General features: G+C 46.5%; 1 protein-coding gene across 3 annotated transcripts in view; it reads left to right on the forward strand.

The window, feature by feature from the left end:
* LOC119125370 (voltage-dependent T-type calcium channel subunit alpha-1I-like) overlaps window positions 1-25,659 on the forward strand; it is a 67,261-nt gene extending 41,602 nt beyond the window's left edge. The window contains exons 9-37 of one of the 3 annotated variants that reach the window (XM_037255789.1): window positions 1,112-1,439; window positions 1,518-1,885; window positions 3,930-4,081; window positions 4,148-4,333; window positions 5,151-5,268; window positions 5,338-5,493; window positions 5,624-5,705; window positions 6,193-6,347; window positions 6,790-7,509; window positions 7,927-8,027; window positions 8,551-8,674; window positions 9,022-9,090; window positions 9,680-9,858; window positions 9,958-10,084; window positions 10,342-10,467; window positions 10,560-10,649; window positions 10,763-10,955; window positions 11,312-11,463; window positions 12,027-12,136; window positions 13,295-13,428; window positions 13,513-13,583; window positions 14,021-14,099; window positions 14,618-14,739; window positions 15,407-15,829; window positions 18,481-18,630; window positions 20,639-20,773; window positions 22,695-22,851; window positions 23,040-23,275; window positions 23,368-25,659. In XM_037255789.1, coding sequence (XP_037111684.1) covers window positions 1,112-1,439; window positions 1,518-1,885; window positions 3,930-4,081; window positions 4,148-4,333; window positions 5,151-5,268; window positions 5,338-5,493; window positions 5,624-5,705; window positions 6,193-6,347; window positions 6,790-7,509; window positions 7,927-8,027; window positions 8,551-8,674; window positions 9,022-9,090; window positions 9,680-9,858; window positions 9,958-10,084; window positions 10,342-10,467; window positions 10,560-10,649; window positions 10,763-10,955; window positions 11,312-11,463; window positions 12,027-12,136; window positions 13,295-13,428; window positions 13,513-13,583; window positions 14,021-14,099; window positions 14,618-14,739; window positions 15,407-15,829; window positions 18,481-18,630; window positions 20,639-20,773; window positions 22,695-22,851; window positions 23,040-23,275; window positions 23,368-24,075 — 5,751 coding nt within the window. In that variant the 3' untranslated portion in view covers window positions 24,076-25,659. Of the gene's footprint in view, window positions 1-1,111; window positions 1,886-3,929; window positions 4,082-4,147; window positions 4,334-5,150; window positions 5,269-5,337; window positions 5,494-5,623; window positions 5,706-6,192; window positions 6,348-6,789; window positions 7,510-7,926; window positions 8,028-8,550; window positions 8,675-9,021; window positions 9,091-9,679; window positions 9,859-9,957; window positions 10,085-10,341; window positions 10,468-10,559; window positions 10,650-10,762; window positions 10,956-11,311; window positions 11,464-12,026; window positions 12,137-13,294; window positions 13,429-13,512; window positions 13,584-14,020; window positions 14,100-14,617; window positions 14,740-15,406; window positions 15,830-18,480; window positions 18,631-20,638; window positions 20,774-22,694; window positions 22,852-23,039; window positions 23,276-23,367 lie in introns of all 3 variants that reach the window. The other 2 variants (XM_037255787.1, XM_037255790.1) reach the window with 2 other exon arrangements.
* Window positions 25,660-26,776: the final 1,117 nt, after the last annotated feature.

The raw sequence follows: 26,776 nt of genomic DNA on the forward strand, positions 1-26,776 counted from the left end.
TTTGTTTTTAGCTGACACAAACAAAAGACTTTCTTTTTCTTTTTAGGAATCAGGTGAAATCCTCGTGTAGTATATTATTCAATAATGAATAGAAGATTGGAGCGTCTTTAATTGTTCACTGGTGAACACCAATGGGCCAATTAAATGCCAAGTTTAATTTAAGAGAGATATACGCAACGTGTTCATAATTTCAATCAGTTCCCGGGTGTCTTCATAACATATATTTCAAGAAAATAACCACCAAACCATCCGTCTTCAAGATATTTGTTTTGAATGCCATAGGTAAATGAATGGCGGCAAGTCATTTGAACCTGCTGAAGAGGTGGCGATTATTAGGAAGTGAGTGTGGAACTTTGCCCATAAATGCATGTGACAGCAGCTGCACCAAAGCGCACAGACAATCAGCTGCGAACAAAAGCTGCCATCTTAATTTGTCCTCGTGTGTGTGTGTGTGTGGGGGGGGGTCATTGCATGCATAATGCAGCGATCCTCTGAATGCTGATAGTGGACTGCCCTCTCTAATTATGCAGAAAGCCGTCTGTGATCTGATCAAATACGCGTCTCACACACATCCACACACACACACACACACACACACACACGTGGCTGGAAGGGAATCAAAGCGCCACACACCTGCAGAACTGTTTGACCCACGGGCCACAGATGTGTCTTGCCTTACACACACACGAAGCTCCCTTCCGGTGTTTTTTTACCTTCTCCCACATCTGGTTTGGAGAGACTAAATGAAGGAATACCTTTTTTTTATTTGGTAGCAACTATGTTAAGGGAGATTAAGGTGAAATGAGAAGACGGACCAACTCCAACTTGCGCTTTGGGCATGTGTTGGCTTCGTCTGTCTGCTCCAATCAGCCTCGCTTTGGTGGAAAGTCTGCCCCGGAAGACCTTCAGCTCGTGTGCTAACATTGCTACAGGCAAATCGATGTACTTCATACGTAGCAGTCAGAGTGTGAAAACAAGTCAGTCTTTATTTCCGCACCAAACGCTTTGTTTGGCCTGAATAGCTGTCAAATTGGCCAAATATTGCATTGGGTTTTCTCCTCTGTGTTGAAAGTCTGATTTATTTTTTTGTATTTTGTGTTTGCCAACGCAGATCGGTTCTTTCTTCATGATCAACCTTTGCCTGGTGGTCATCGCCACTCAATTTTCCGAGACCAAGCAGCGGGAGCACCAGCTGATGCAGGAGCAGAGAGCGCAGTGCCTATCCTCGTCCACGCTGGCCAGCATGGCCGAGCCGGGCGATTGCTACGAGGAAATCTTCCAGCTGGTCTGCCACGTCCTCCGCAAGGCCAGGAGGAGATCGGCGGCTCTCTACTACACGCTGAGGGGCAAGCCCCCGCCTGCTGGCGGAGGCAGGGGCAACAGGCGGACAGGTGGACTCAATCAGAACGGAGAGAGGCATCACTCCAGGCATCCCAAATGTAACGTCTCAACCTCGTCGCGTGCAAATCCTTCCAGCCGTCTACCTTCTCGCCAACATCTAATGTTTGTCTCCGCAGTAACCCAGTGTCCGCATCAAAGCAAGCAAGACCACCCGCTGGACAACTCCATCAGCCTGGCCGTGCCTCAGAATCCGCACGACTGCCCTTTGTGCGCTTTAGCGCCGGAAGAAGGCCCGAGGACGGCGGGAGACGGCGCCGGTGCAGAGGACGACGAGGGCGACGCCGTGGAGGAGACGGACAAGGACGAGAACCGCTTGGAGGGTGCCAGGAAAAAGAAAAGGAGCTGTTTGGGACGCTGTAAGGACGTGTGGGATGAAATGAGGAGAAAACTGTGGGGCATCGTGGAGAGCAAGTATTTCAGCAGGGGCATTATGATTGCTATTCTCATCAACACTATCAGTATGGGCATCGAACATCACAATCAGGTAAGACCTTTTCTCCATTTGTGAAATTATTATTCCAATGAATGAAGCCCAGCAGATATCAATCAGTATGTGCACAAGCCAAGTGTTGTTTTCCAAACCATTTCTAACTCTATAGCTGTTAGATGGAAAAGGATGACCCAAACCAATTGGCAATGAATGTGTTTGGAAATAACAAAGAAGTCGACACTTTTGAACTCGGTATCACTGCTAACGAAGATCAAGCAATATAAGATCCACTTGAGCGTGCGTGTCGCTGCCGGGATGCTTTCCTGACAGAGGTGTGAACATTTAGCCCGCTGGCATTTAACATTGGCCGTGCTTCTGAGAGCCACTCCAGTCAGCTCAGCTTGCCAAGCAAACACGGGAGGCACAACGTTGACTTTAAATCGTAGCTATCAAACTCCAGGCCCGGGGACCAGATACGGCCCGCCACATCATTTCATGTGGCCCGCAAAGACCGATTTTGGATTGATATTGCTTGGACTTTTGATTACCATTAGTCTTTTTAAAATATTTCAACAGTTTTTACTGGTCTCTGATTTCAAAACGAGTTATTCATCAGATTTGAATGGCCCTCCGAGGGGAACTACGATGCGGCCTGCGACAAAAATGAGTTTGGCACCCCTGCTTTAAATGTTGCTGTTTTTTTGTATTTCTCGCCTGCTCCCTCCCTCCCTCCCTCCCTCCCTCCCTCCTTCCTTCCCTGCCTCCCTCCCTTTTCTAATTATTTTCTCGAAGAATCCCTTCTCGTGCCCACTTTGCTTCCTGCCTTCCCAGCACTTTTCCTTCCTCCCATCCGTCCTTCCTGCTTTACCCCAAGTGCCTTGGCTTCTCTCTGACTCTCGACGTCTCCTCCACAATGGTGCCTCTCTTTTCCGTCCACCCCCGCACTCTTTGACAGTGTACGGAATAGTTGCTTTCTCCCGCCCGTCTCCGAAGACTCTAAAAATAAACGAAGGCGGTGGGAAGAAGGAGACAGATGCCGGTTACACAGCATTTTTTCGTCTCCGTTTCCCGCGAGTTTGTGCGTGTGCATTTCAAAGCGGGCATATGTGCAAGCGCATGCATTTGCATGTTGGCTCTCACAAATGCTTTTGTTGTCCTCCTTTGAGCCTTCCTGCTTGCGATGGCACTGTGCGTCTGTTCTGCAGCGGCAAGGTCTAACCCCATCCAAAACAGGAGCTCCAGAACAGATATTGTGCCAAAAAAGCAGCATTCATATTTGCAGGTCCCACGAAGAATTATTAGTTAATTATTGACATGATCAAATTATTTGAAAAAATAAACACGAATATTTTTCAAAATTAAAAAAAGACATATTAAATATATTGTTTACTTTAAAACGGAAGAAAGTACTGAGGAGAAGAAAAAAAACAGTGCAGATAATGTCAAACGTGGGCTTGTGCTGTTGTTTTTCTGTCTTTTCATTGTGGATGTAAAAAGTCAGCATGCCATGAGCCAAAACACTGCAGTCCCAAAACACTTTTGGCAATGTGTCCTTTTTGGATGGAGTGCATGTTTGTGGAGCTCGGAGCATTCCGGATGTGTTATCAAACACTTTTCAGATAAACGGATCAGCTTCGATGGCGCTCTATAGTCTCGGTAGACTTTTTCTTTTTTATTGCCGCAACTGAGCTCATTGCATTTCGCCTAATTTGCTTCCACCCGTTTTTCTTTGCTTTCCTTTCGCCTTGACCACCTTCCTCCTCCTCTTTGCTGATGGACAGGACGATATTGATTACCAAGAGAGATGGGTCTCCTTGATAATGAGACTTTGGGGGAAAAAAAGGAAGGAAAAGCAGAGTTAGGGAAGCTGGAGGGGGATGGAGATAGATTGGATGAAAAAAGCGGATTAAATGGGTGGATGGAGGTGTGTGAGTGAGCTTTGCCTCTGACATGGTCCGCCAACTTTATCGCGGCTTGTCGCCTCTTTAGTGTGCTGACTCAAAAACTGGAAGTCCGCGGTGGCGTCAGAAGAAGTTTGCGATCCATGTCACCCCACCGCTGCTCTCTTCAGTGGTTTGTTGTTGTTTTTTTTACCCAGCCGGAGGAGCTGACCAATGTGCTGGAGATCTGCAACATTGTTTTCACCAGCATGTTCACCCTGGAGATGATCCTCAAGTTGACGGCTTTTGGCTTTTTTGCGTACTTGAGGAACCCGTACAACATCTTTGACGGCATCATTGTCATCATCAGGTCTCTACCTGCTTTTCTTTTTTTTATCGTTCCGCCTTCTAATGTCCGATCCAATGGACTTTGCAGCGTGTGCGAGATTATCGGTCAGGCGGACGGCGGCTTGTCGGTGCTGAGGACCTTCAGGCTCCTGCGCGTCATCAAGCTGGTCAGGTTCATGCCCGCCCTGAGGCGTCAGTTGGTGGTTCTGATGAAGACCATGGATAACGTGGCAACCTTCTGTATGCTGCTCATGCTCTTCATCTTCATCTTCAGGTATCAAGAGTGCCGCGACTAATATTTGTCTACGCTTTGTTGTTCATGATTCTTCATATAGTGAGATGGGCTTTGCTCGAGAGCAGCCATAAATTGCAATGGTGATATAAAACATCATCCGAGGGAATAGAAGATTAAAGTCCTGCGTGGTCATTGAGCAGTCCAAGCAGACATTAAGCCCAAAGGCTTCAAAACAGTAGGATTAGGTCAATTATTAAAGTGCCAAATCCTAATTTCCAAATGTCTCAGCAATTCTTTCTTTGGCTCCCGCTTGCTTTCCTTAGACTCTAAAAGTTAGGATTATGTTTATGCTAATTCGACTGTCTGCCGACTGTAAAGAACTAAACTGCTATAAAATGTGAAAGACATTTTGGCACTTAAAGCAAAACACAAGAGCCACTCAAAAGATGCTGCAGAGAGAAATGCTCGTGTACTTAACCTGCAAATCTATGTCAGGATGTTTCCCAAAACATTTGATTTTATTGAGCTTGTTTACAGCCTTCCCGCCAGAATTCAGAATGATGCTCTTTTTTACTTGAACGGTACCCAAGAGAACCATTTTGTAAACTAAAGAATCTGGCCTTTTAAGAAGCAATAATGCATCGTGCTTAAAGTCCTTGTGAAGTGGAAAATAAATGTCTAATAAATTTGACACACACCAAAGAAGAGTGTCAACATGGCTGCCAAATTTGAAGTACGTATCCGAAATGAGTCTCCTGAAAAAGCTTGGCTAGCCACCAGGTAGCTTGCAAGCTAAGCTAACCGGGGCTCCTGTCATTTAGCTATTTAGCTTTCTCAAATGTTTCTCGTGTTGCAGTATCCTGGGGATGCACATCTTTGGTTGCAAGTTCAGTTTGAAGACAGATGCGGGAGACACTGTGCCTGACAGGAAAAACTTTGATTCCCTCCTCTGGGCCATCGTCACAGTCTTTCAGGTACACGCGTTTAACACCGATTCCGTTGTGCAAAAATGTCCTATTTACAATATGTGCACTGGCTTGTAGATTCTGACTCAGGAGGACTGGAATATGGTGTTGTACAACGGCATGGCTTCCACCTCACCCTGCGCCGCCCTCTACTTTGTAGCGCTGATGACGTTCGGAAACTATGTTCTCTTCAATTTATTGGTGGCCATCTTGGTGGAAGGCTTTCAGGCTGAGGTGAGAAACAAGACAGTGCGCCCATGTATTGCCCATTCCGGCTTTATTGGCAAAACTAGGTCAGCAAATGACGCTTGATCATTTACGAGCGATTCCATGTTGGTTTCATTCTGCTTGTGTGTTTCCACAGGGAGATGCAAACCGCTCTTACTCAGATGATGACAGGTCTTCCTGTAATTTTGAGGAGCAGCAGGACTCTCTGCATCTCTCAGGTATCAGCGGTTCTTGTTGATTTCGAGAATTGTTCTTGGTATGGATTTCTCCAACAAAAATTCATAAACGCCATTTTGTCACCGTAGCTTAGCATCTTTTTCTTGCCTACGGAGCGCAATTGACATTTCTCTTCACGACTCTTCTCGTTTCTCCCTCTTGGCAAAAACCAAAGCATCACACTCAATAAATGAGCATCTAGCAGCACATTAAAGTGTTTACTATTTAAAGCTTGGACAACCTGCTGGCAGGGTATCACCATTACGAGCTCATCGCTGGCTCTTTGGAGGTGATTCAACTCGGATTAAAGCGTCCCGTGTCTCGCTTAACTGGCCGTTATGTCACTTGAGAAAATGAAATGGACTTTCAATCAGATAGGTCAAAAAGTGAAGAAAAATGTCTGATCTATGTCGTCACGTGGTGTCTGGCTCTTGGGTTTATTCATATACTACAATGGCCTTTGGACTCTGCCTGTTTTTTTCCACGCAGACCCAAAGATCTGCACGCTGACACCTAACGGACACTTGGACTTGAGCCCGCTGGCTACTAGCCTATTTCCTGGAGAGAGGTTGAGTTTTGCACTCGGGTCGAGGAAGAACAGTGTCATTTCTCTCGGCAGGGCCAATCTGGAGCAGAGGGCTGCGGTACGTCGACGAAAGGCCTTGAATTCATTTGGGTTTTGATATTGCGCTAAATATTTGCCGACGACATATTTTTGCCGATCGTCTGGGTTTTCCTCAATCGATGCGAGACTTTCCTCGGCAGCAAATCATCGGTTTTATCGTGCCTTTTTAATTTGCAAAAGCAACTATTTGATCAAGTAAAAAGGGCATTTAGTTGATTAAAATGCACTACATGGAAAGTGTTGAGGAGCTGTTAATTACTTCATCCAACGGGGGGGGGGGTTGGGTACAACCTTTTAGCCGTCGCACGATCCCACGATCCAATTATCGGACTAGTTTGTGTTATTGATTAACGCATTCACTACCATTGATGGCCATAGACGTCAAAGATCCATTTTAACCGTGTTGGCGGTGAAGGAGCTAACTAAATCCAAAGTCTCTCCAACATATCTGTGGTTCTCAGTATCCGGGCCGCGGTTACCACAACTGGGGTCGCCCGCTGGCCCGCCAGCATCAGGGCCCTTGGACTCGTCGCTCCAGTTGGAACAGCCTGATGGGTTGCCGCCCCTGCTCCTCATCGTCTCCGTCGGCGAGTCCGGCCTTCACCTCCACCTCGGCCAGGCCTTTTTACGGCTACGGCTTAGGAGGTCTGGGAGGGGTGGTCGGGGGGAGTCTCCGGATCCGAGGACCCCGTGCCTCCTCTTCCCCGCTCCGCCACCTCCACAGCGTCCACCCGGATGAGGAGGAAAGCCTTCTCTCGCCTCCCGCCGTTGCGTCTCACACGCTTCATCTTCGCCATCCTATCCTCCAGGGACATTTTGTACCCAGGAGGGACCGCCGGGCTCTGTCTCTGGAGCTTCCCCAGTTGCTCCAGGTCCCGGGCGTCCCGCATCCTCCCCCGTTGGCGCACCGCCCCGTCTCCCCCGCGGCCCTCCAGAGGAAGAGCTTCCCCGGAGGGACGCTCATCGGTAGCGGCGGTGGCTTTGAGAGTCCCGGCGTCATGGGAGGAGTGTACCAAGACTGTAATGGCAAGACTCCTCTGGCACAGCTTCTTCACCCTCCTCCCAAACACCAAACCGAGCAGACGTGTAGGACAAACCACCAAAGACTGATTTCAGAAGTCTTTCCGCAGGTGAACACACGAAACAAGGGCCAGGAAGACATGGATGACGAGCTGGACTATGTAAGTAGATATATACAAGTCGACACGGTCGCTTCTTCAATCTTGACATATAAAAGCATCTCATTCCACAGATGGAGTCGAAAGAATTACGAGCAACCATAAGCCTGCCATTATCGTCTGTTGTTTTAGTACAAGCGTTTACACATCTCCCGCTCTCATAAGCACTTTGTGTAAAGTCGCCACTTCTAATCTTTCCAGCCCTGCGAGAGAGAGAGAGCCTCGATTGTTTCCATTGTAAATAAGCAAGACGCTTAATTAGAAAGGAGCATTTACGCAGATGTTGCTTCCAAGCTGTTTCTATACGTCTTTCAATAGTGTAAATAATTGAAGCCTCGGGGATGTGGAGCTAGCTCGGGGTATTTTTATGCTCACCAAAAAGGTGTGACGGATGAGGGCCGATGGCTGTTTCTGTTGCAGAGCTTGTGTTTCCGCATCCAAAAAATGTTGGAGGCGCACAAGCCGGACTGGTGCGAGACCAGACAGGACTGGTCCGTGTTTCTCTTCTCGCCGCAGAACAAGTGAGTCCGCCGTTGTGATGTCATTTCTGCGGGTTGCTTTGAGGAAATTTCACAGCTACGAAGACAAATAGTGCCCCTCGCCCCTCCCTCCCTCCATCTTATCGAAAGAGACGACCAAGACTCCATTAGAGTATCGATTGGCATTTGGAGACACAGTCACGGGGAGGCTGTCTTTAATCTCCTGCTTCATCTTTAATAACAAATGCATTGAAATGTTGCCGCATGCCTTGTAAAAGTGATTCTTCTTTTCATTTTGTCCATTTTCTTTCCACCCATTCCAATCCGCTCTGCTGTGAGGATATTTAATTGCTTTTGGGCGGCACAAACGCTGCCACGTGCCAAATTTGGAAATGTATATTGTATGGCTTTTGATGTTGTGCATCGCAACAGCAAGCTGGCCGGCTTTGGGCGGGGCTCGTCGTAATTTGTCCAAGGGAGGGATTGGAATCGTTAGTCAAACAATAATTGCATTTCCTGTTGTCATCTATTTTTTTTTTTTTTTCTTTCATTTATCCGGGTTTAGGTTCCGTCAGATCTGCCAGTCCATCATCGCCCATAAGTTGTTTGATTACGTGGTGCTGGCCTTCATCTTTTCCAATTGCATCACGGTGGCTCTCGAGAGACCCAAGATCCTCCAGGGCAGCTTGGTAAAGCAATTGCATGACTCAAGACTATTTACAAGTCCAGCTTCTGTCGGGAATTATTACCAGCAACCACGTGGTCAAACTATTTTTGTTTGAAAAAGTAAAAAAAAAAAAAAAAGAATAAAAAAGTTGTTTTGCTGATCAAAATAAAACATTTTGGGGGGAAAACAATCCTGCAAAAATGAACCGAGAACAGCCTGATGGGTGCCATTGTAGTTATTGCTTCCGACTGGCAATAATTCAAGCCAAATGAACTTTTATGAGATAAAAGGAACAATAAGGAAGGCTTTACTAGTCCCTCTTGTCATATTTGTTAGAGTCACCCTCTCTTGTTGTCTCTTCCAATTCAGGAAAGGGTGTTCCTCACTATATCCAACTACATCTTTACTGCCATCTTTGTGGGCGAGATGACACTCAAGGTAACTTTTTACTGGAGCTTTAAAATGCAGCCCATGAGCCACCATCACACACACACACACGCGCGCGCACACAGTTAATCCTTCCTCATAAGTCCCTTTTGTTGTTTTATTTTTTTCTTCTCCTTCCACCTCCAACTGCTAGTCTCTGTTTTCTCTGCGATCCTTTGGCACAAGTGGGCCATCCATTATGCATTCCGGCAATCAATTATTAACCAATCACGCGCCGTCAAGCAGCCGCAGACTTGTCAGCCCCCCGGCCGAGCGGTACACGTATCCCTCTGTGTCTCTGTCTGTCTGAGCCTTGTGCGTCCAAATAACACGTGTTGGCGAGTGTGTGCGTGTGTGTAGCATTCATCTCTCTGCAGGATTCCACTGCTGAGCTTAGTGTTAGTGTACAAGATGCAGCCAAGTAAAAGGCACAACACAGCAGGCTTGATGAAGTGGTCAGCATGTTGCTCGATATTTCACTGGGTCGCCCCCCCGCCCCCTCCCATCTTTATTTGCGGGTGCAGCGGCCAAGCAATTGATTGCCGTCTGCAGATATTCCGAGTCTGTAAATCAGTTTCACCTTGCTTATTTTTCTCTCCAGGTGGTTTCCATGGGCCTGTACATGGGGGAGCAGGCATATTTGCGGAGCAGCTGGAATATTCTGGACGGCTTCCTGGTTTTTGTGTCTTTAATTGACATTGTGGTGTCAATGGCGGGCGGGGCCAAGATCCTGGGTGTGCTTCGAGTGCTCCGTCTGCTCAGGACGCTACGTCCTCTCAGGTGCGGTCAAAGCAAGGCGTGGCTGAATATATGATTTCATTATTTTATGATTCTTATTGGTCCTTTTCTCATTTGTGAGTTTCTTTTGACACTCTGCAGGGTGATCAGCAGAGCTCCAGGTCTGAAGCTGGTGGTGGAGACCCTCATCACCTCTCTCAAACCCATCGGCAACATTGTCCTCATCTGCTGCGCTTTCTTCATCATCTTTGGTATTCTCGGGGTCCAGGTAGGACATGGCAGGAGTAAACAATGTGGCACGGCTTTGCATGTACTATATTTCATAATCTATTTGAGTCACGCCGTGTTTAACCCTGCTAATCGGCGCTTGCGTTGCAGGGCTGATACTTGATTATCTTGTTATCACAGAATTCATTTGCCTCGTCGTCATTTAAAGAAACGGCAAAACATTCTTAGCTGGAGATCAGCTCATTATTTCTCTGAGCATTCCCAGACTCATTTGTTTGTGATCCACTTTTCCAACAGCTGTTTAAAGGCAAGTTTTTCTACTGCTTGGGGCCTGATGTGAAAAACATCACCAACAAATCCGATTGTCTACAAGCCAACTACAAGTGGGTTCACCATAAGTACAACTTTGACAATTTGGGGCAGGTTGGTGCTCTTTTTGTTTATCCTATGAGGAACATTGTTTAGATTTCAGACTTCACATTGTGTGTTTTTTTTGTTTCCCACCCCCCCCCCAGGCCCTGATGTCCTTGTTTGTGCTGGCCTCTAAGGACGGTTGGGTCAACATCATGTATCACGGTCTGGATGCCGTCGCTGTGGACCAGCAGGTAAACACTTTCCAACTGTCAAGTCATCCAAAAGCCAATGTCACTTTGAAATCATCAAATGACTCTTTTCTTCCCCCCCCTCCCAAACACACTTTGACAAACCTAACGCGAAGCCGGTGACCAACAACAACCCCTGGATGCTGCTCTATTTCATCTCCTTCCTCCTCATCGTCAGCTTCTTCGTCCTCAACATGTTTGTCGGCGTTGTGGTGGAGAACTTTCACAAGTGCCGCCAGCACCAGGAAGTGGAGGAGGCCAAGAGGCGTGAGGAGAAACGGCAGCGGCGTATGGAAAAAAAGAGGAGAAGTAAGACCAGGCGGGCCACAACAGGGGCAGGACGGACCTTATTTAATATATAGTCGGCTGAAGGTTATTTAGGAATCGTTTATATTTTGGTGAGGCGAGCATGTTTTTGGTGCCCTAGCTTCGTCAGCACGACAAAGCAAAAAAACCAGCAAATAAATCAATGAGATCTTGGGTGGAGTGCCCAAAAAAAACCTTTTTAGCCCACACTAAATTAAGCATGACGGGACACTTAGCTGTTTTGAAAGTGTCAAGCGGGTGTAAATTCCAAGCACAATATATGATGGCGCTCAAAATGGATATCCATCATCTTTATTTGATCATTTTAATGACTGGGCTATCTTGTGTTCGGCCAACAGAAGCCCAAAAGCTTCCCTACTACGCCAGCTACAGCAACGTGCGGCTGATGATCCACACGCTGTGCACAAACCACTACCTGGACCTCATCATCACCTTCATCATCTGCATCAACGTCATCACCATGTCCCTTGAGCACTACAATCAACCTCGCGTAAGACAGACATTGGGCCACCTCTGACGCCTTCATTTTGCTTTTTTTGGGTGCAATTTTACAAGCTTGTTCTTAAGGGGAGGACATTTTGCACCCTTATTTAAAAACAAATGTCTCCAGAAATCTGCAGCCGATACAATGGTCTTGATTGCACCGCTGAGGGACGTGACGAGCGACACAATACCTGTTCAGTCATTTCTAATGAGACCTTTTTTGCTAGCCAATCAACCAAGGTGACCCGGGGAAAAAAAATATTTTAACCCCTTATGTGCCAACTAGCCATTAAAATAAGGTTAGAGAGAGAGCGATAATAATGATAATAATAATTCATTTGGGATGACATTTTAGTTTCAGGCTGCATAACTATGCTATCTTTGTACTCCAATGGGATGTTTGCATTTTTCCGAATAGATGATCATGCCTCTGGCCCGCCGTTTCCCCTCCAAACAATTCTGTTTTTTTGGTGTTTCCTGGCGCTTGATGCGGCTGACTCTCCCCCAGCCTGGCTGCGCACAGATGCACACTTGACGCTCACACCTAGCTCTTGATTGTCTTTTTCCCAGTCTCTAGATCTGGCTCTGAAGTACTGCAATTATTTCTTCACCTCCACTTTTGTGCTGGAATCCATCCTCAAGCTCATCGCCTTCGGCTTCCGCCGCTTCTTCAAAGACAGGTGCGGTGGGAATTTCTTCATGATTGTGCCACGCTTTATTGTGCCCACGTGCTAGGCTGTAAATCATTCCTTTGAATAATCATCACAAACTTTGGGCTGAGAACACCATTTATCTTTTCAATGTGTAGCCTGAAAATGAAGAATTATTATATTTTCAAAAGTGCAAAGAAATTTGTCTCATCAGTTCAATTATTTGTACCTAACAAGAGGGGGGGTGAAATGCCATCGTGTTACTCGGTTGGGCCCAATGTGCACAAATGTCCCGATCATTTCAGCACTTTTGCTTCGATTTATCGGACCATTGTACTTCCTGGCAGCAGTCTTGCAAGGTTGGGCGAATAGCGAGAGAATGTGTCACATAATGCGTCAAATGTGGTTTTTTTACGTGTCACCAACAGACACGAGTGGTCATGGTGCATCGTGTCATTTTGTTTTTGTTTTTTTGTTTTTTTTCTGGCTCCAGTGGCTGTCAGGTCACATTAAAAGCAGTCAAGGACTCACAAAATGTGAGACTTCCACTCATTTCTCTCATCCTTGGTTGAGTTAAAAGCTCATTGAGTCCCAATCGGACATTATGTTCCTGCATCTGAGAAAAAACAAATAAAACAAAAAAAAGAAACTGCTGCTGTTTCCCAATCCAAAGGCGCTAAAGCAGTAAAAGAGAGCGTTTCATTTACCACGATAAGATCAAGCGGGAATTGAGCGAGGAGCATTTTATACGATGATATCCAGCAAGTCCTATTTTTCAACACAAAAGGAAACAATAAAAGCCAGTAGGTTTAGATTGACAATTTACACTGGAGCTTTTTAGAACTATTGTTGTTTGTCAAAGTGCAATTTTGTAAATTGGCCAGACCGCAGCTCACTATAAAGTAACACGGACCAACGGGAGTTTACTAAATGTATCATCGATAGAGCAGCTATTGATCCTCTAGCAAAGGATACAAAGTAACAAATTAACTGGAACACAAAGACGACAGCAAAAATCCACACCGAGCGGGCCAAGAAGTGACTTGGTGTTCAATTACCACAGGCTGAAAAGTAGTGCTTAGACGCCACCTATAAGAAATATTAGCATAAATAATATAATAGAAATAATAATATAATAGAAATATGTAAGGCCCATCTAGCGCTAAACATATATTGTACATGTATCAGGTGGAACCAGCTGGACCTTGCCATTGTGCTTCTGTCCGTGATGGGCATCATTTTGGAGGAGATTGAGATAAGCGCCGCGCTGCCCATCAACCCCACTATCATCAGGATCATGAGAGTGCTGAGAATAGCACGAGGTGCGTACTATGTTTACTTGATCTCACACACTTTGTAGCTGACTGTCCTCATTTCATGTATTTTCCTCCCGCACGTTGGCACAGTCCTGAAGCTGCTGAAAATGGCCACAGGAATGCGAGCCCTGTTGGATACGGTGGTCCAAGCCCTGCCTCAGGTACACACACACACACACACACACACACACACACACACACACACACACTCATCATTCCTGCTGACCATCCAAAAGTAATACAAAGCCTACCAAAAAAAAGAGCATTTGTTTTCAGAGGGTAGCGTGAGTCGTGAAGGTTCCGACTTCCTCGTCTTTGTTTTTTTATTGACCCGCTCTCATTAACACTGAGCCCTTTGCTCTGTCCCAAGGGAGCACAGCGAGGTAATTAAAACTCAGGCTAATTAAACACTTCCCCAGGGAAACTCTCACTTTCTCTCAAGTGTGTGTTTGAGGTCAAGAAAAAAGGGTTCAACAGGTGACCTATGGCCTGATGACATCAGACTTCACTATTCAAATGAAACATTACATAGCAAGCAAAAAGTATCATTTGAAAGAGTACTTTTGTAAAGCTTTTTTTTTCCCGTTTGTGTGTTCAGGTGGGTAACCTGGGTCTGCTCTTCATGCTACTGTTTTTCATCTACGCCGCCTTAGGAGTAGAGCTTTTCGGAGAACTTGGTGAGTGACCTTTTCATCAAAATGAAAAATACTGACCACTTGAGTTTTCAACACTTACAGTAAAAATTGCTGCAGATCAAAAATGGCGCCAGTGTTTTTCATGTAAGCGTTAAACCAAATCCAGCTGGTGCTCATTGAAGCAACATCTTTTCGTCTATCTATCTATCTATCCTTAAACTCTTTTCATTAGTTCTCTCGCAGTTAGCCAACAGGGAATCAAGCCACTCTCGGGCACTCTGAAACAAGTAATGTCCTTAAATGCCACGTCGCTAGCGAAGATACTCTCCATCTTGTTAAATTGCTGCAGTGCTGGAGAAACGTGTCTTTTTCTTGAGGTCATGCTTGAGTCTATTTTGGGGATTCAAGCTCAAGGACAAACCAGGCAACAGGTTGTGTTGCTATTAATCCAAAAAAGGACGTCGAGGTAGCTTAGCAGCTGATTTTCCTTTTTTTTTTTGCAATGTCGTGCCGCAGCTCTCAAAATGATGTGTATTTTCCTCTGCTCTTCTCATCCTCAGTTTGCAATCAAGACTACCCGTGCGAGGGCATGAGCCGTCACGCTACCTTTGAGAACTTTGGCATGGCCTTCCTGACTTTGTTCCAAGTCTCTACGGGCGACAACTGGAATGGCATCATGAAGGTGCGTTCCGTTTTCTGCACGCTCACTTCCTCAATAGCGGATGGACTGGCGCACTTCCAAAATAACGTCTGAAAGGATTCAACTCAAAATGTTCACCCAAGCAAACGGCCAAGACGCCCCCGAGAGGGACAAAAGACAAACTATCCGTTGTCTTAACCGTGACTTCCGATGGAGGAGAAATGTGCTGGCTCAGCAAACGGCTACACAAATTTCCGCTCTGATGTGTAGGGAAGTGACTGCGGCTCACTGCGTACGCACACCAAACACTAATTACCCTTGAATGCACGCGTACCTCCTCCAGCTATCCTCGCTCCCACCTAGGCGACACGGGGGAGGAGAAGGAATTATGTTAAATAGTTTCAGAGTGACTTGCCTCCACTGCAACATGCTAACTAGCATTAGCATCAACATTGACAAGAAAGTAAACCAATGTAGCTTGTTGACGTCTACTGATCTCCATCTCCAATGCGACATGCTAACTAGCATGAGCATCAACATTGACAAGAAAGTAAACAAATGTAGCTTGTTGATGTCCACTGATCTCCAGCTCCACTGCAACATGCTAACTAGCATGAGCATCAACATTGACCATAAAGTAAATAAATGAAGCTTGTTGATGTCCACTGATCTCCATCCATCCATCCATCCCTCCATCCTCTGTCTCCAGGACACATTGCGGGAGTGCCCACCAGATCACGGCACTGACGTGGACTACGCCTGCAATCCCAGCCTTCAGTTTATCTCGCCCATGTACTTTGTCTCCTTCGTGCTCACCGCCCAGTTCGTGCTCATCAATGTGGTGGTGGCCGTGCTGATGAAGCACCTGGACGACTCCAACAAGGAGGCCCAAGAGGAGGCGGAGATGGATGCAGAAATTGAGCTGGAGCTGGCCCAGGGCACCCTCTGTTGCATGGGCGCCCCCGGTTGCGGGGGCGGAGGGGTGGAGAAAGGAGGAGTCGGCGCCGGCGCCGGATCGGCCCCCGGTACCGAAGGAGGAGCGGGAGGGAGGATGCGGACGGCGCCCGGCGCGCACGCCATGCCGTACAACGCCTCTGACTCCAACCGGCCCTTGTACTCACCAGCGCATGAAGTGAGTGTCCTTCTCGGTGTGCACGAGTGTGTGTGTGTGTGTGTGTGTGTGTTTGCCTTTCACAATGTCACCAGGCAAAACAAAACCAACAATTAATCAGAATCTTTCAGTTGCTCCAATTAGTATTTAAAAGTCGGGTTTTGGGTCAGTCGTCCTTTCAAAGGTTACAGTGAGATCATTTTCACGTGACATGACTGATTACAATCTGCAAAGAGACCTGATCATTTTATCTACCAGTACAACAACCATAAAAGTTCTTATGACTCGTTTTTTTTCAAAAGTCCTGATGTGATAGACAAAAAAAGCAATAATATTTACAACCCGAATAAAATGACGGCACCGCTGCTTGTGTATTCTCAGAGTACCTACCTCCTCAATAGGGAGAAAACAAAATGATGAATTATGATGATTTGATTGATGCTGCCCCCAAAACAAAACTCCTTGCCTTTTTTCATCAAATTGACAGCCATGCTTTGTGGTTGTCCTCTCTTTTTACAATTCCAGTTTTTATCTTGTATCTTAAAATGTAATTTTATTGAAGCTTTCAGGGCTCGTCGTAGACATCTGCGGGCTGGGGATCTTGATTCATAGACACATTTCGACATTTACACGTGGCCGACCGAATATAGCTCGGTCCGGCATCATCTTCCGAGGGCTCATTGGAGACCGACTGGGTTGTCAAAGGTCACGCCGGTCAGACGTGCATCACAATTAGTCGCTTAGGGAAGCTCGAAATAAGCTTTCGGCATTACCGTGAGAAGATGCTGGAATGTGCAGCGGTTACAATCACTTGGCTTGCATGCCCCCGTCTCATTTTCTCCGCGTAGTCTGGCGCATTTCATTCATTTCGTCAGCCGCTAATGATACCAACACGCGTTAAGATGACTCATCGGCTGCCTTTCACCTTCGCTTCTCAGCCACACACACACACACACACACATGGAGCCATTTTTAGCTCGGCGTTGGCTGATAGAGGAACATATTGCCGAGCGGGGAGAAGGCGCTAGCGCTCTCTCTCAAGTGATTTGCACTAAGGGATCTGTAATTTATTCAGTCCCAGGGTTTAGTGTGTGTTTGTATATGACTGGCTGTGTGTTTAGTCAAGCAAGACTCAAATGAACAAGTGGGCACGTTGAACAGCGCTGGCTGGCTGGCTGACTGGCTGGCTGGCTGCAAAATTCACCAAATCATGAAAAACAAATGCAAAGTGGCTGAGAATCTGCTTCCATTCATTTGGACTCCATGATGGGAGATGAGATTAGAGAAGCTACAGTAGAACTTCAAGCATGCTGAGCAACCTATACTTATAAACTATTTGGCGTTTGTAGCAGAATCCATCAACTTATTAATTAGTCAAACATTTGCAGATGCCAATCGATTATTTTTTATAGACTTAAGCAAAATGTATTTGTGAGATAACAAACCTGTAATCCTGTCAATCTAGCTGCTTTATAAGATCAAGTTGATTGATTTGATCAGATTGCTGACTTTGCCAGGCAATCTTCTCCCCCAGTAAACTTTTGGCTGCAATGCAACACTATTGATAGATAGCAGGTAAAGGACACTTTTACACACGCACGCACACACACACACATGGTCAGTGAGAAAAAGTAAAGGGAATAGGAGAGGAGAGATAATAGCTCAACCAGTGACAGTCAGATAGAGCTTGTAATTAATTTCATCTCTCTCTCTCACCCTCTCTCGCTCCCTCTGTCTTTCTATGTCTCTCTTTCTCTCTCGGTCTGTCTCAACTCCCAGCAGACGGGCTCTATTGTTGTCCAGTAATGGAGTTATTAATAGAGGGCAGCACATACTAGGCCACCTCAGTCAATCAAACATTATCTTTCCATCTAGCCACCTCCACACAACCGACTGGACTCTCTCGCAAATGTCGAAAAGCGCCATGTGGGTGAGAGGATGTGCAAGAGGGGCAAAAGGCGGCGCATAATTTCATTTATTAATGTTGCTGGGATTGCATAATTAGTAGTAGGAGGCAGTCAGAAAAATAAAGTTATCGGGGCAGAACGTGAGGAGAATAAAGTCCATATAATACCAGCGTAACATTTTTAAATACAAGTCATTTTTTCATAATAATAACAACTGGTTGAACTAGAAGGAAAAGCAGACTGACTAAGTTTGAAATGCTTTTTACCAAATGCCCAGGGCCCGAACATTTGGTTGAATCTGTCGCGTGAAGGTATTACAGAAACTAAATGAGGCGATATATCAGATGTAATTGCAACGTTCTCCGAAGCTCCCAACTTGGAGAAGAAAAAGATGTTAACTGGCTAATGAGGGTTTGAAGTGCTCCTCTCCTGCTGTGGAATTCCTTTGATCCAAAGGGGTCAAATGATCCGGATCAGGCATTTGTTGTGGATGACGTGTGCATTTAAAAAAAAAAATGGATGCTTCATACCAGTAACTTTGTTTCTTGACATGCATAAAGGCATTTTTCCTGGACCCTGACAGCTGTCTTTGCATTTCCCTGCGTGTCCTTTGTCCTCGCATGTCGGCATGTGCACACCTTTGTGCCTGCGTGCAATTTTGGTCTGCTGGCCCGCGTCCCGTGTGTGTGCGTGCGTGCGTGTGTGTGTATCCCCGTGTGTGTACGCATGTGTGTGTGTATTTGTGCGCGTGTGTGTGTGTTCCAGGAGAGCCAGTGGTTGGACAGCGTATCTCTTCTGATCAAGGATACATTAGAAGGGGAGATGCTGATGATCGACAATCTCTCTGGTTCTGTCTTCCACCATTACTCGTCCCCTCTACCCATCTGTAAAGACTGCAGGGGCCACCCACAAGAGGTACCGCCCTCATGCGACCTTAACAAACGCACGTGCAAATCTTTTCTGGCACGTTTGAAGCCGGTCTTTATGATATTTTTGACGATATCTGGTTTCGCTTTCATGTGGAGTGAATTTTTTAAATGCATAGACGGCTTACTGCTGCTTTATTCACCACGCAACCCCTCGCTAATCAAGTCGAAGACATGAAGCAGTTTTATGAGGCATTTTGGTGGCTCTTGTAAATCCCGGAACCCCTGCTAGCAATTGCCTATATTTTTGCCTTTGTGAGGCAGATTACTATTTGCCTCAACTTGTACTTTTGAGTTACGCTTTTATGAAATGGGCAAAACTAAATATGTAACAGCCAAATATGACATGTTAGCCTGACTACATAGAATTAGAGCCCAAGGCATCTGAAACCATTTGGTGAGGGATTGCGCAATCTGATTTGAGGCACAGCTACTGGAAGAGTAACTATGCAAAGTAAACAGGTACATTTCCTAATGATATCATTGACAAGATTGGAAACAAAACAAAAGAGAATAGAAAACAGACCCAAGAAATAAAAGCTCATTTCATCATTATTTTTCACGCTTTGTGATGCAGGTGAGGCTCACGCTCCCCTAATGTACGCCTTACACAAACATGATATTTGAGATTTTATTTGTGGTCAATTGGTGAAAATGGCCACACACACACACACACACATATCATTTGAGCATAGTGTGTTACAATCTTTGGGCTTCATTGATCTGATAGGTGAATGGAAAGTGTTTGCAGGCTTAAGAAGCATGTCCATGTGAATTATTGAATGCATTTTGCGGTTTCCACACAAGCAGATGTCGATGAATGAGGCCCCACAGCATGTAAGCTCCCCTAACATGCATGCGTGCAACTCTCTCCTACTACTTGTGGGGTTATTTTGTCGACAGCGGGTTGCATATGGCAGATAAACTTCCCGACATGTTGTCCTGTGCCAGTGTTGTCCATCACTGTGACAAAGTGCAGCGGGCCAGCTCAGAAGAAGCAATAACTGGCCTTCACCACCTCCTCACGTCACGTCACGTCACGTGTCAGTGCTGTTTTCTACCTGTCTGCAGATGCTGTCAAGCCATCAATCTGTCTCCATATTTCTGCTTCCTTTTGGTCCATCTATTTCTGCTGTATTAACCTTTGTCGGTGTGTCTGTGTGTGAGAAGGTGGGTGGGTGATCCTCAGACAGCGTCCGTCGTCGAGTTATGTGCACCTTTTTGTTTCTGTGTTTGGGACACAACAAAGCTGCATTGGGGCACAATTTCCATCGTAAAGACGACATGGGATCATCCCCAGGGTGAGGCTGACTCCATTTCAGTCTGCCGGGAGCTGTTGAATGGTGCAGCAAAGGTGTTTTCTGTCATTCATTGCTTACGAGTGTCCACACAAGCGACAACAATCTTCTGGTGTTTATGGAAGAGCCTTGTGACAAGCCCCATTCGTTTCGAAAGCTGCTTGTAAAAGGTTTATTAAGCTGAACAAATGCTACGGTATATACAATATATATATATATAGATATAGATATATATGTAGATATATATATAGTATATACGTATATATATATATATATATATATATATATATATATATATATATATATATATATATATATATATATAAAAGACTGCGTTGTTATCGGAAGTAGCATTGTTTTGACAAAAATGAATGCTATTGCTTAACCTTAATTGATGATGTGTGACTTGCAGCGGTGGGAAACGTCTTGTGTCGGGACAGCTGTAGTAGAGTAATAAGATTTTCGATTGAGTTCTGCTAAGAAAAGAAAATTGTCAACAGCTGCTGAGGCGCATCCAAGCTCGCTCGCTCGCTCGCTGCTGCTGCTGCTGCTGTAACTAATGCGCGTGTTGCAAATACATTTTAATACTCAAAGTGGAGTCGAAAGCAGTTGAGGTTAATTGCGCAATGGTGAACTTCTCCCTACCTCCCTCCCTCCCTGTGTGGGACACCGATAACTGAGATGACTTCTTCACTCCAGATCAGGATGGCGGAGATCGAGCAGGCTTCGCTGAAATCAGAGCAACTCTCCGACAAGTCGTCTTCTCCCGCCCTCCCCGATGACCTCAGCCTGGACGAGCACGCCGCCTACCAGCTGCTTGTGCGAGACACCAAGGTTGGTGGTGAGATAAGTGAGGTGAGATCAAGCCTGGAAAACACTGCCATCCTTCTTTAATGACGTATAAATAATGCAAAGCAAAGATCCGGCGCTCATCTTGTATCTTCTGTATCATTACGGAAGCTACAAATCTCTTGTAATAGAGGCTGGCTATTTCATGGCCGCTTATGAGCTTCCGTAAATACTTGCGTTTAATTGCACTTTGCATATTTAACGTGGACAAGGGTCAAAACAGCAAACGTGGCCTTTAGGTACATTGAAAACATGATATTGGTGTCATTCCTCCAAGCATTCATTTGTATTTGCCGCATCTGTCCTACTTCCCCACGAGGCTAAGCGCTAATATCACACAGGAGCCTACTGGTTGCTTTCTGTATTCATTCCGGAAGGCAATAACAGATGACCATTAGAAGGCTTTTAATGGCTGTGCTGTGCTCTGCTCTCTTGTGAACTGTAAACCTTGCCTCCTAGAATATGTGTCTTTATTTGTCTCGCTCGGAGAACGATCTCGGCCTTGAGGGCGTAGTCGCGCTAAGCAACGCGAGTCTTTCCACTTGACACTTTACTCTGGTACACGCAAAACGAGTGGAACCTTATTTGATATATGCACGGACACGTACGGGCACACGTGTGCGTCCCTCCGACATACTTGACATTTGAGTGATTAGCTTTGGAGAAGTTGTTGGCCTTGGGCAATGATTCTCAAAGTGAGGTACAAGAGCCAATCATTGTGTGTGGCGGCTCCCTCCAGTGGTTAACACAAGAAACACACCCCAAGTACAGTTCAGTTGTATTTTACTTTACTCATTATTATTTACAAAATAGTTTTTAGGTAACAACATATTTTTGTGTGCAATACATGTAATTCAATGATTAAGTTGAAGTACCCCCCCCCCCCCCCAAACTGTGGATGCTCTTGAGGCACATCAACTTGTGAATGATAACAGCCAACGTGCACATAGAAAAAGACAAGATTTAGTGTTGTGTAATGAAGTGTTGACACAAATGTGGCAAAGTCTTTGGGTGCAGGCCAGCGTGGAACAGGAGAGGGAGGGGGAATCTCAGCCAAGCCCAGCATGTTTGCAATGGCTTAGCCAGTAGGTACATACGCCTTAAACAGCTGCCCACCATCTTAACAGCGAATAAATCTCTCCGACCCGTTGCCGTCTCTCTTGCTGCACCCTGTTCCTCGTTTTGGAGTTCTCTTATGTGCCATCCCATTTATATCTCCATGCCTTATCATCCATCCTTTCTACTCCTTAATTGGGCAATACTACTTGTTCCCGGATAGCGAGATAAGCTCTGCAATCAGCTCTCTCACCTCACAGCTCATGAAAGAAAGTGCACAAGTGAGGGAAAAGACACTTTTTTGTTGGTTTTCCCAGTGTCAGCACTGGCTTTGGTTTGGCCCCCTGGAAATGGCGTCAATCGGTTCATTGCAGTATTTGATTGACAATAGCGTTTTCAACCTGGACAAAAATGAATATACCTTTGGAAAAAGGGATCGAAATGGAAAGTAAAAGCATAACAGCTGCGTCTCGTGGAGTAGCATTGGCTTCTAGCATGAGCCATTTTTCTTGTGCATAAAATGGCTGTAAACAAAGCAGAATTCAATCCGCAGTGCAACTCGCAAAGTTAACACCTGACATTTATTGTAAGAACTAAGTCATGTTTTAATAATCGTCGTCCTATTTGAGAGGAGCTGATATGAAAAGCGTGCAAGACTAAAAGCGTAATTAAAAATCCTCAATCTAGCAGCTTAGTTTTCAGCTCTGATTTTTTTTCCCCCCCCTGAACTTTAATAATCATTTTGTGGATAATGCACCCTCGGGCTAATTTGAAACACATTTTTAAAAATGAACGAATGAACGTATCGGAAAAGACTCTCCTCAGCTCCAGGTCGTCTGCTCCCTCCCAGGGAAAGCGCGGCAGCGGATCATCCAGCTCTGAAGAGGCGACAGGAGGAGGAGGTCAGAAGGGCCACCAGACGGTTGTCCAGAGCCAGGTCCAAGGTCTAGGCCATTTCCCCAGGACGCTCTGCAAAGTCGAGATGGAGACCAATTACTTCAGCCCGAGTGAGTCAATATGCATAAAAAGGCAGCTAGTGGAAATGTGGTCTTTACACATTAGTAGAGTAACCCAGGTACATAACAAAATGATTTCGTCAAGGTCGCTAAAAAGGAACCATAAATACAGAATAAAAGCATGAAGCAAACAGCTCAGATGTAGATTGCATCGAAATGGACATCATTTCCTTCTCAAGGTGACCTTTCCGGCGTCAGCAGCAAGGAAAGAAAGACGGAGGGAAAAGAAGAAGCTCGCAGCGTCTCTCCGCTGCTCCCCTCGCCTGCTGACTTCTTCCACTCGACAGGAGCAGCCATCCCGGCACCTCCCCGCAGCAGGAGCCTGAGGTTGTCCAGAGGCCTTAGATTGACCTCCCCGGCTTCTTGGGCGGCGTTCCGTTCCCCTGGAGGCCGTAGCAAGATCCTGTGTAGTCAGGTGGGAAGGAGGGGCCCGGCCCGGCCCGGCCCGGCTTACTGTTGCAGAACGGAAAAAAACTCACTCTGTCATTTGTTTGGCGACTCTTGCAGTATCCATCCCATAGCGATTCATCGCTAGCGACCGGCAGCTCTGAAGGCAGCCTCCAGACCACCCTGGAAGAAGGCCTGAGCTTCAGCGTCTCGCCACCGCAAAACACCGACTCGCCAGCAGCTCCTTCGCCGCACGAGTGCCCGCTCCGTCGAGACGGCACCGGCGCTTCTTCCCCGGTCCAAAGCCTGAGACTGAGGCCCAGCCCGTCGGCGGCTCTCACCCTCCAGGCCACCGTCGGCCAACAGCGGAGCCAAAGCAGCGGGCGAGGTAGCACCAGCCCGGGTTTCACACGGGACGACTCCATCGACCCTTCGGACGAGGACCTGGGCATCGTTATCGGCTCCTCCGTGGGCGGTTGCGGCTCCAGTCAAGCGGGAAACAGCGAACACTTGTCGGAGACGCTGAGCAGTTTGTCGCTGACCTCGCTGCTGTCGCCCGCTTCCGTGGCTTATCCCGGAGCAGCCGTGAAAAAGTGCAATAGCACCGGCAGCCTAGACCGAGGGGGCGGGATGCTTTTGTCGTCCCGAGGGAGAGAGACCCGCAGGGAGATTCTAGGTCTGGAGCTTATGGACTCTCAGGGTTTCTTGGCCAACCCTTGGTCGGGGGTGAGGAGAGGAGACGGGGACGAAATGGGAGACGCGTCGCCAGGGTTCCGCGGGAAAAGCTCAAGCCAAACAACAGTAGGGCCCTTTCGCAAAAACAGATGAAACCGACTTTTTCTTCTTCCTTCGTTGGCCCTTGCACTCTTTCTCTCTCTCTCTCTCTCTCTTCCCACCAATGAAAGAGAGGCTTGCCTGTATTTCCAAGCCTCATCTTCCCCACACGGCCCCCTCCCCTCTCCAAACATTTGTGATCAACCTATTTTGTGCAAGTGTGCAACCAAGGGACCTGGTCTGGCTTTTGCCGCAGTGCACTCGTAGCCTGCAAAGTTGGGGCCTAAGGGCTAAAAAGGAGTCAAAGGTTGCAGGTAGCTTGTTCTACCAGCCAGATAGATGTTCAGGGAGGGCCTCGGCCGGGTCACGGAATACGCAAAGGTCCACTTTAGGGACGGGAACGTTGGGTCATTTGTTTGGCAGAGGAGGGGAGGGGAGGGGAGGAAGCGGATCTGATTTCCATCTGTTCCGGCAGACGGAAACAACGGGTGCCACTCGCCTCTCTGCTGACATCACAGGAAAGTGCGAGGTGGAGGAGAGTTCACGCTCGGCCGAGAGCGCTGCCTCAGGTATCCGAGAGATTGAATGAAATAGCGGCAAAAAGAGGATGGCGGGCGGATGGATGGATGGGAGGCGTAAGGTGAACCTTTGAGCCGGTGAGATTTAAAGCACACGACCGTACTTCCTCTCACGGCGGGCGACTTTGAGATGCAATGACGAAAGGTTGCAAAGAACCTTGACTTGCATGACGGAAATGCATCTAATGGAAATTTTTACGTATATACAAATGTGTGTCCAGATGTCAGTGTTGGGTGATGACCATGTGTTTTTTATTGGCACTATTTTTGTAGAGAAAGAGAATTTAGGCACATGCAAATTGCGGGCTCCTGTTTGGAAGTCCATTCCGATGCGTCACGTCAAGTTTGTCCGCCAGTGGCTTCCGGTTTTCTAACATTTTTTTTAAAAGTGTGCAAAAAAAAATACAAAAAAAAACAATTAAAAATTGCTTGAAATCGTTCCTTCCGTCATTTCTCTTAAGTAAACGGCACGTCGTCCTTTTTAGTTGCGTGTGATGAGTCCTAGCAGATGAGAGCAGCCATATTCACTCAAGCAGAACGCCCATGGACATCTTGTTTTGCAATTCTGACGCTTTTTCAGATGAAGGAAAATCTACCCATCTGCTGTTGTAGCAATGCAGCGTAACACTGAGCACAAGCGTCTTTTCATGCAAAATGACTTTTTGGGCCCGGCCGGGCCGCCACATGCTGAATCACTTCAAGCCTGAAATGAGATGCTAAATTCTTTAGTTGCTAGTATCATACGAGATTTTATTTATTTATTTTTTTTAAATCTATAATATTGAGGTGGTGCAAGCCCCCCACCCCTCCAAGACTTGCCTCCAAGCCCTCATGCGTGCATGTGTTTGTTACATGACATCAGGTGAGACGACTGCATTTTCCTGATGCTTCTGTTTGTAAACTGATGACGAAGATGCCGATGCCTGAGGGTTAAACGCGGAACAACCAAGGGCTGTTTTAGCTTATCCTCCTGTCTTTTCTGAGACCAATGTCAACGAATATGGCAAGAAAGGTTCAAGCCTGACCACACAGCAATAAATGTTCTATGTGTATGCCCTGAGATGTTTAATGTCATTTTTAAAGGGCGTCTTACAATCGCTGATTGTGCTTTTGGTACTTTTGTAGCACTCTGGATTTCCCCCGCCCCCCCCCCCCTCTCTATATTGCTTAGGTGCGATCATTTTGTCAAGAATTGCTTGCCTTAAATTCTGATTTTCCATCATTTTCAGACATCGGGCTGCCGAGTACATGCGAGCACGCACATCCATGCAGTAATCCATCAGGACAAAGCGCCTTGGGGGTTGTCTCCAAGCATTGACGCTATCACGCTCTCTGCTGAGAAAAAGCCACATGTGAATGTGGCACAACAAAAGGATTCACGCCGTGTCACCACGATGATCTGCTTGCATAAGGTCGCCCAATGTAAATCTACAAGGTTAAGTAGTGATGTTCAATGGCGGCCATTTTCAAGCTAAATCATTTCCACAAGGCTAAAGAGCGGCTAGTAATGTGATGCATATTGTGACGATGAAGTGATCAAAATGTCACCTTTGAAAGGTCTCACGGGTGCACTTGGCTTTTTGTGCCCCCCATCCATCCATCCATCCATCCATCCATCCATCCATCCATCCATCCATCCATCCATCCATCCATCCATCCATCCATCCACACTGGGCTGCAGCAATCTTCCATTTTCCCAGTGTGAATTTGCAAGGCTTGTCAGAGGATCAGCGCTAATGGCTGAAGCTTATCACGTCTCAAGTGAGCCTCGCCGTCGTTGACTTCTTCCTCTCCTGCTCCTTCTTTACCTTTTGCTGGAGGGAGGGGGAAATTGTGATACCTTGTGCTTGGGAACACTGACTGCATGCTGCTGACACTGCTGCTTTCTGTGCCACTGCGCTTTCATCGTGATGGATTGCTGACAGCTTCCCTCAACACCTGGCCCACAGGTTTGGGAGGGAGATAACGGCTTTGCAAAAAAAAGCATGTTGCAGAAATGGCTTCTGCTGCAAAAGATTGATTCAGTAAGAAAGTGAGAAGGTTCATTCATTTGATGAGCTGCCTTCGCGCTAAGCGCTTTTGAAATCGCAGTTCAAGCGTTCACATCGCCGCTTGGATTGGGACTGTCGTCTTTTGACGTTTCCTACATAGCATTTAAACAGGGGAGTGGTGACTTT

This window comes from Syngnathus acus, chromosome 8 (genome assembly GCF_901709675.1).
Source record: "Syngnathus acus chromosome 8, fSynAcu1.2, whole genome shotgun sequence".
Classification (NCBI taxonomy): domain Eukaryota; kingdom Metazoa; phylum Chordata; class Actinopteri; order Syngnathiformes; family Syngnathidae; genus Syngnathus; species Syngnathus acus.